Genomic DNA, 9527 nt, shown 5'->3' on the forward strand with positions numbered 1-9527 from the left:
TCTGCCACAGCGGCTCTGCAAATCTGCAATCGGCCGATGTGAACGCAAATGTGCAGTGCAACTTGCCATCCTTGTTTTTCTTTTTGCGGACTCTATTTTTAATTCGAAATCAAATGTGGAGTAGTAATACTTTATTTTACTTTGAAAAGATTGATATTCAATTTGATTTTTTCACCAAAAAAATTTCCTAATTTTAAACTGGGCTGAATAATCGTATTTATAATCACTCGCATTTCTCATTTTTTTTATTAGCCTATTGGAATTAAAGTTTTAATGAAGCTAAATTCTTAATAATGTCTGCTGTTCGCAGCATTTTTTTTTTACTTGGATTATTGCAATTTATTGATCAATGATTACATATATTATTATTATTATTACTGTTATTATTATGCGCTGGGTATCATGGAATCATGCTAGTTAAATTTGGTACACATCCATTATTGTTTTTTATGGTGGTAGTTTGAAACTTGAAAATTTTAATGATCCAGGTAAATACGTGTCATGTTGCTGAACACTTTGCTGAACCTTCAAGCACTATAGTAAACATGAGCGTGGTAGGTTTTGATGTTGGGAACGAAAGCGGTGTTGTTGCTGTTGCAAGACAAAAACGTATCAATGTTGTGCTGAGCGATGAGGCCAAGCTCAAAACTCCTGCTGTTGTATGTTTTGGCAAAAAGCATCGATTATTTGGAACAGCGAGTATGTTGAATCCAGAATATACAATATCACAGATCAAACGTTTTATTGGATGCAAATTTTCAGATGCCGAGTTGCAGAAGGATATCAAATCCTTGCCATTTTCAGTCACTGAAGGGCCTGATGGATATCCCTTGATTCATGCTCAGTATTTGGGGGAAAATAGGACCTTCACACCTACTCAGCTTTTAGGAATGGTACTTTCTGAATTGAAGATCATTGCAGAAAAGAACTTAAATTCTGCCGTTGTGGACTGCTGTATCGGGATACCTGTTTACTTCACCGAACTGCAGAGAAGATCTGTTATAGATGCTGCAACCCTTGCTGGTTTGAACCCTCTTCATCTCATTCACGAGACAACAGCTACTGCTTTAGCTTATGGTATATACTGTACCAATTTACCTGAAAATGAACCAATGAATGTTGCATTTGTTGACGTTGGTCATGCCAGTATGCAAGTATGTGTTGTTGCCTTCAAGAAAGGTCAGCTGAAGATATTGGCTCATTCTTATGACCAGTGTTTGGGTGGAAGGGATTTTGATGAATTGCTTTTCCAACATTTTGCTGCAAAATTCAAGGATGAGTACATGATTGATGTTTATCAGAATGCAAGGGCTTCCCTAAGATTGCGTGCTGCTTGTGAGAAGTTGAAGAAGGTCCTTAGTGAAAATGCTGAGGCGTCCTTGAACATTGAGTGTTTAATGGACGAGAAGGATGTTATAGGTTTTATGAAGAGAGATGATTTTGAGCAGATTAGTATTCCAATTTTGGAACATGTGAGAATTCCATTGGAGAAGGTTCTTGCTTATGCTCAACTTACTACCCAGGATATACATTCTGTCGAAGTTGTTGGTTCAGGCTCTCGAGTTCCCATGATTACAAAAATATTGACAGAGTTTTTGGAAAGGAGCCTAGACGAACGATGAATGCTAGTCAATGTGTGGCGGAAGGCAGTGCTCTGCAATGTGCTTGTCTCAGCCCGTCATTTAAAGTTCAAGAGTTTCAGGTAAATGTTACTCCTGGAATCTGTTCACCACAATAGAGAGATGGTATTATGACCACACTTATCAGTTTTGAGTGCTTAGTTATATCTGTAGACAATAATATTATTCTAATGCAACATTGATGTATATGCCATTGGGTGATCCACAACTTCCATCTACTTTGGTTATGTTGATTTCTCAAGAATATTTCTTTAGTCCTCTTTCGTGATTTTACTTGTTATCAACAACTTGTTAAAACAAATTTTTAATATGGTTTTGTAGTGTCTACACATTTATCTTATGCATTTCAAACAGCTATTTTCATACTAGTTTTAGAGTGGGTGATCTTTGGAAAATTATCAGTACATGATAATTGGACTGACTGGTGTATTCTTTACTCTTGTGTAGGTTATTGAGAGTTTTCCATTTCCCATTTTTTTGTCATGGAATATGCCTCCCCCTGATGATACACAAACTGGAGCAGCTGATGTGCAGGAGAACGTTCTCGTATTTCACCCCGGCAACCGCATGCCAAGTGTTAAGGCTGTGGCTCTCCCCGTATCTGGCACCTTCACTATAGATGTGCATTATATGGATGGCAGTGAGCCTCCGAATATTAGTACTTACACGGTAGCTTGTTGTGGATTCTTTCCATTCACTTTTTTACATGTCATTCCTTTTAACACAGTATGACATATCCTCTTGCTGGGCTATGTAGATTGGACCTTTCAAGTCCACAAAAGGTGAAAATATAAAGGTCAAGATCAAAATGCGTCTAGATCTCCATGGCATTTTCTCGGTCGAGTCTGCAATGGTAAGATTTCAGTGTGAAGCTCACTAGATCCTTCTATTTTTAATGCACAATTGGTAAATTATGAGAGAGTTAAAAAGAAAAAAGTGATTGAAGTATCGCTAGTGGAAAATGAGTCCCACCTCATTTGACAGAACAAAAGTTTCCTAAACTAGAATGTTACTCCACTTAATAATTTTAAGGGACGGACTAAAAAGGAAACTCTTCATAATTTTAGGGACGGCGGGAATACTTGTTTTAGGTTTTGTGCTGCTAACCATACCATTGTGCTTTCTTCTGCTTGCATTTATATTCTTATATAACAAAGACACCGGGGAATAAAAATCGACTCATTGGCTCATTTCTGAACCATCATTAATTCCTGTCTTCATCAATAAAACTGATGTTCTTTGAACTCAAATAATATGCTACTGTACCTGTTTTCAATTTGGATAGCATTCAATTCCTGAGATTTTAGTAATTGAATCAATGAGCTGGATGTTATGGTTTACAACTAGACTGATAAAAACATACAAATCTCCAATCTGAGAAAGGTATGTTTATTGGCCCAATCAAGATATATATTATATCAGGAACTGGAGCAAATTTAAGTGAGTTTATCATGGGATATGAACAGCTACATTGATCTATTGTGATAATTAATCTTAAGGTTATCCCTGCTTTTTAGATCGTGCAGGGAAGAGAATGTTTCTAACTCGTGAACATTTAATTGGCGTACCTAGGTCAAGCTAATAGAAGGAGGATATATGAAAGTTCCAGTTGTGAAAGAGCCAGCCAAAGAGGTGACCGAGATGGATGTTCATCCCAGTAGCACTGAAATAGATGTAAATACGCAAGATGCTAAGACAGATAACCCCGGAGCTGAAAATGGTGTCCCGGAATCAGGGGATAAGACATCTCAGATGGAAATGTTTAAGGTTAGCTTTAAATGACAATTGCTGATTTTGGTGCAGATTCGGGGAAGTTATCTTTTGTTATAAGCTGTGATTTGTTTAACGAGTCTTGTTATGGTGGAGTCTTAGAAGTAGGTTTATATGATAGAGCTTGAGTAGGAGTTGAGTCATTATGTAATCTTTGGTTATGTTTTTATTGGTTGTTAATCTGTTCTCTATATTCTGACCGTGTGATATTCCTTCTATTTGGTGCGGTGAACGCAGAGCATGGAAGCTAGGCTCGAAGGATTAGCAATGGCGATCGAGGATCAATCCGCTCGCACTTCAGCGATTGAGGCGAAGTTGGACCTAATCATGCAACAAATTGCTGTTTTGGGAAGCCACACAGCAGCTGAGGAATCCACAACTCTGCCACTTCAACAAACGATGGACCTTCCCACGTTTGATGGTAGCAACGCGGTTGCATGGCTAGCTAGTGCGGATCAGTATTTTCTATTCCACAAGACGCCAATGGAGAAACGGGTCGAGCTTGCCTTGACTGCACTCTCCGGCCCCGCAATGTCTTGGATCCAGTTACTCCAACGTCGCAGCCCTGACCTCACGTGGGATCAGCTTTCCCACGAGCTTCTCATTCGTTTTGGGTCCTTAGACGGGTACAAGGCGCTGCCTACCCCGTCCCAAGAAGGGTCTCTCGTCGACTATATTGATGAATTCGAAGGGCACCTCGCTCAATTTCCGGAGCTCACTGAGAAGCAATATCTTGGATTATTTGTAGAGGGACTGAAGCCCCACATTCGTATGCAGATTCGTGATCCCACCATCACCACCTACACAGCTGCACTTCAAATGGCCAAGCATATTGATTTTGTCTTCAAGCGTATGTAGGATTATGGTGGTTTTCGACAACATGGTGCAAATTAGGACTAGTTATCTTTTCTCATTATTTTTAGTTGTGATCTTTTTATTGTTCATTTGTTTCAAGTCTTACTATTAGTTGACAAGGGTCTCGTTTGATGGGATTTATAAAGGAGTTATCTAACCCAAAATGATTTAAAATGTGTGTATTATCATAGTTTACCTTATCTATCTTCACTACTCTTTCTTCTCATAGCACAACACGTGGTGTGATTTAATTTCATGAGCATATGATATGGGTAGTACTTGTGCTTGCTAGTGCTCTCTCCGTCCACCATTTATAGTGTCATTTTAACTCGACATAAGTTTTTAAAAAATTGTTTTGACCCTATGTGAATGAGATGTTGTTCGGGTCAAGAGATTAACTCGTCCCAGTTTGTATGTCATTCTTCTAATGTATATTGTTGGCAGATCCGATTATTGCAATTTTTAGATTAATTCTGGTAGTTAATTCTGCTGCATGCATATTGATGTTGTTGTTATTCACTGTGTTAACTCAAAACATATTGATATTTTTATTTTGAGTTAGTAGTTCATTAACAATAACATGTCATTAGCAGAATGGAAGAGAGTAGAAATTAAATATATTAATAATCAAATTTCAGTATATCCCCGCGTCTCGAAAAATAGCTCTTGTGCTGTTGTGCAGTAGAATTTGTAGTAAAAGATATATAAACCCTTTGTGTGTACTTGAATGAAATTATAGGATAAAGAAAAACGTTTTTACACATTGAGTTGTTTATGTCCTTTGAAAAGTTGATATGGATATTAGTGCATGCGTCACCTAGCACATGTTTTATGCACTAAAAATTATGGGAAAATATGAAGATCAAATAATTTTGAATACAACTTACGTATATATTATGGAGCATAGCTTGTATGGATAATATATATAAATGTAATTTCTACTATCATATCGATATTCCAATTGTCATGTTTTTTATGACAAATTATTCCAACAAAATGCAAGGATGTATAATTCGTGAAATTAGCATTTTCAAACCAAATAAGAGAGTACATGATGATAATGACTCCAACATAGTAGTACTAGTAATATATAAAACATATATATATAAAATTAACATCTAATATCACGTAATTTTCAAAAAATTGAATTTTTCTCACAAACTATAAAATTGACAAATAATATCACGAACTTTACCCTGAGTTTATTATTTTGCACAAATGAAATAATTCCAGCAAAATAATATCATTTTTTTCGTAATTTTTCGACAACAACCTGAGAGTTTCAAGATTTTTAATCTTTGAGAATAGTTTTTCTTGAAGCACACTCTCTAAATTTATTCTTCAATCTATTAATATAGCCAAAAAAATTTGATTGGTGGAAAATAATAAACTCGCGGTAAAATTCGTTATATTATTTGTCAATTTGAAAACCAAAGTTTTTAAGTTACGTCATATATTAGCTGTCAATATAAAAAATAAAAATAAAAAAAGAACGCAAACGTGTTGCACGATCACGATCAAGCTCACAAGTCGCAACGCAGAAGCTCAAACAACGTTCATTTTTTGTACTATGAAAGTAAAGCGTCGATAAGAAGGAAGTATTTATTTTCTCTATTTATTCTCATTTTTACTCAGAGTTTCAGTATCGTCGAAGGAGTAAAATCATAGTACAAATTACGTTCCGCGGCGCGCTCGACTGTTCTCAGGTATTTTTTCAAACTGAATCCCGATTGATGCTGCTGCAACATACGTTACTTTTAAGACCTAATCGTTGCACCGATTTTCCTTTTGTTTTATCGACGCATATATATCATATGTTGTGTTGTGTCGACTTTAAATGGATGCAATTGCAAACCGCTAGTAGAAATGTGTATTTGTGGATTCACTCCATCAAATTTGACCTAGTTTGTGTCTTCGTTAGGGCATTAGCTATCATTTAAATTTGAGTTCGTTGCAATTTGCAAAGTATGAGTACTGATTAGTAGTATATGAATTTAGTTTTCTGATACGGCTGTATGTGCATGAGAATGATGATATGTATATTAATTGCAGTAGTAATTATTCGTTGGGTATTGGATTTTTGCAAATTTTCGATTAATGAATGGTAAGGGCTGATGGAATCATGCATACATATTGTTGAATTAATGGTGGTAACTTGAAATCTTGAAATGCTAATGATACAGGTAAATACCTGTCAACATACAAAGGGACTTAGCTGCAAACATGAGTGTGGTAGGTTTTGATGTTGGCAATGAAAGTGGTGTTGTTGCTGTTGTAAGGCAAAGAGAGATCGAAGTTGTGCTCAACGATGAGTCCAAGTGCGAAACTCCTGCTATCGTATGTTTTGGCGAGAAGCAGCGAGTCATTGGAACAGCAGGGGCTGCATCAAGTATGATGAATCCGAAAAATACGGTATCACAGATAAAACGTTTTATTGGACGTAAATTTTCAGATCCTGAGTTGCAGAAGGATATCAAATCATTGCCATTTTCAGTCACTGAAGGACCTGATGGATATCCCTTGATTCATGCTCAGTATTTGGGAGAAGATAGGACCTTCACACCTACTCAGATTTTAGGAATGGTTCTTTCTGATTTGAAGATCATTACAGAAAAGAACTTAAATTCTGCTGTTGTGGACTGCTGCATCGGGATACCTGTTTACTTCACCGACCTGCAGAGAAGAGCTGTTATAGATGCTGCTACTATTGCTGGTTTGCACCCTCTTCGTCTCTATCATGAGACAACAGCTACCGCATTAGCTTATGGTATTTACAAGACCGATTTACCTGAAAATGAACCAATGATTGTTGCATTTGTCGATGTTGGTCATGCAAGTATGCAAGTATGCATTGCTGCCTTCAAGAAAGGTCAGCTGAAGATATTGGCTCATTCTTATGATCAGTGTTTGGGTGGAAGGGATTTTGATGAGGTTCTTTTCCATCATTTTGCTGCGAAGTTCAAGGAGGAGTACAGGATTGATGTTTATCAAAATGCAAGGGCTTGCTTGAGATTGCGTGCTGCTTGTGAGAAGCTGAAAAAGATGCTTAGCGCAAATCCTGAGGCACCTCTGAACATCGAGTGCTTGATGGATGAGAAGGATGTCAGAGGTTTTATTAAGAGAGATGAGTTTGAGCAGATTAGTATTCCAATTTTGGAACGTGTGAGAAAGCCTTTGCAGAAGGCTCTTGCTGATGCTGGACTGTCTACTCAAGATATACATTCTGTTGAAGTTGTTGGTTCAGGCTCTCGAGTTCCAGCGATAATCAAAATATTGACGGAGTTTTTTGGAAAGGAGCCTAGACGAACAATGAATGCTAGTGAATGTGTGGCGAAGGGCAGTGCTATACAATGTGCTATTCTCAGCCCCATGTTCAAAGTTAGAGATTTTCAGGTAAATATATCTCTAGCAATCTGTTTATTACTATAATGAGATATTGAGATGCTATCTTTGTAGTTTGGCTGCCATTGATTAGTTTTCAGAGCTTTATTTTATCTGCTGATCATAGTAGATATAGTTTTCAATGCAACATTGTTGTATATGCAATTATGCGTTGGGTGATCCTGCAACTTTATTTCATCTACTTTGATTATGTTGTCCGTCAAGAATATCTTCTTTATCATCTTTCACATGGTCATCATTGTACTTGGCAACAATTTTGCAATATGGTTTTGTAGTGTCCACACATTTATTATATGCATTTCAAAAGTTAAGAGTGCATATTAGCTTTGTAGAGTGGGTGATCCTTGGAGTCGGGCTGACAATTTTTGACACGACACGAACCGGCACGAAATTAATGGGTTTGGGTCAGAGCTTATCGTGTTCGTGTCCTTATCGGGTCGACCCATTAAGGACACGAAAATTTCGTGTCGTGTTCGTGTCGGGTTCGTGTTATCCGTTAACAATGTGTGTTCGTGTCGTGTTCGTGTTATCCGTTAACCCATAATATTTTAATATTATTATTCTTATTAACACATAATATTTTTAATATTATTATTCTTATTATTTTCATTTTTCAATACTTATTTTCGTGTCATTAATGGGTTCGTGTCGTTTCGTTTCGTGTTGACCCGATACGGTTCGTGTCGTTAATGGGTTCGTGTCGTGTTCGTGCCGTGTTCGTGTCTGAGGGTAAGTGGTCGTGTGCGTGTTCGTGTTTGAGGTTTTCTTAACGGGTCGTGTTCGTGTCGTTATCGTTACACGATAACGACCCAACACGCATGATTTGCCACCCCTACTTGGAGAATTGTCACATTCTAAAACTAACTTATGTATGCTCTTCCCTTGTTTAGGTTAATGAGAGTTTTCCATTTTCCATTGCTTTGTCATGGAAAGGATATGGAGCAGCTGATAATCAGCAGAGTACTGTTGTATTCCCCAAGGGTAATTGCATACCAAGTATGAAGGCGTTGACTTACTACAGATCTGGGACCTTTACTGTTGATGTACAATATGCTGATGCTTGTGAATTACAGACACCTCCAAAGATTAGCTCTTACACGGTAGCTTGTTTTTCTTTCTTTCCATTCATTATTAGATGTATTTCCCTCGCTTAATATGTTGCTTATCCTCTTAATGGGCTCTGCAGATTGGACCTTTCCAGTCCACAAAAGGTGAAAGGGAAAAGTTGAAGGTCAAAGTGCAACTGAATCATCATGGCATTGTCTCGGTTGAGTCTGCAGTGGTAAGATTTCAGTGTGAAGCTCACTAGATCGTTCCATATCTATTGATATCACAGGCTTATAAATTTTGTAGATTTTGTTCTGTAAACCAGACTACTGTGCTTTCTTTTACATGCATTTATATTATATTATGAACAGTTTCATTGGTCTACTGAGATAATTAATCTTAAGGTTATCCCTGCTATTCTAGTTCCTGTGGGAAGCGAAAATTTCTTTCTTTACCCTTGAAGTTTTAATTGGCATACTTTGCTGCAGCTCTTAGAAGAGGAAGAGGTGGAAGTTCCAGTTGTGAAAGAGGCAGCTAAAGAGGAGACCAAGATGGAAACAGATGATGCTCATCCCAGCAGCACTGAAACTGATGTCAATATGCAAGATGCTAAGACCGATGGTCCTGGAGCTGAAAATGGTGTCTCGGAATCAGGAGATAAGACATCTCAGATGGAAACCAATAAGGTTAGCTTCTGATGACAATTTTCCTGGTGATGATGAATTGATGATTGAGCATATTTTTCACAAACCATTAAAGATATTGAGGTTTTTCAATAATTAGAAATTTACATTACTTTGGAAACCATGTCTC

The 9527-nt window shown here is 37.3% G+C and overlaps 1 protein-coding gene and 1 pseudogene across 1 annotated transcript; both read left to right on the forward strand.

Moving 5' to 3' along the window:
• Positions 1-4441, forward strand: LOC125204686 (annotated as a pseudogene).
• Positions 4442-6488: 2047 nt separating this feature from the next.
• Positions 6489-9412, forward strand: LOC125206478 (heat shock 70 kDa protein 14-like). The gene is made up of 4 exons (XM_048105728.1): positions 6489-7658; positions 8558-8767; positions 8854-8949; positions 9203-9412. Exons 1-4 carry the CDS (start codon positions 6489-6491, stop codon positions 9410-9412), a joined length of 1686 nt encoding a protein of 561 aa, XP_047961685.1.
• The last annotated feature ends 115 nt before the right edge of the window (positions 9413-9527 follow it).

Source organism: Salvia hispanica, chromosome 2, assembly GCF_023119035.1.
Source record: "Salvia hispanica cultivar TCC Black 2014 chromosome 2, UniMelb_Shisp_WGS_1.0, whole genome shotgun sequence".
Taxonomy (NCBI): Eukaryota; Viridiplantae; Streptophyta; class Magnoliopsida; order Lamiales; family Lamiaceae; genus Salvia; species Salvia hispanica.

Coding starts and splice junctions, on each gene's coding strand:
- LOC125206478 (XM_048105728.1), top strand. CDS start 6,489: ATGAGTGTGGTAGGTTTTGATGTTGGCAATGAAAGTGGTGTTGTTGCT. Junction 7,659..8,557: donor TCAAAGTTAGAGATTTTCAG/GTAAATATATCT, acceptor TCCCTTGTTTAG/GTTAATGAGAGTTTTCCATT. Junction 8,768..8,853: donor CAAAGATTAGCTCTTACACG/GTAGCTTGTTTT, acceptor TGGGCTCTGCAG/ATTGGACCTTTCCAGTCCAC.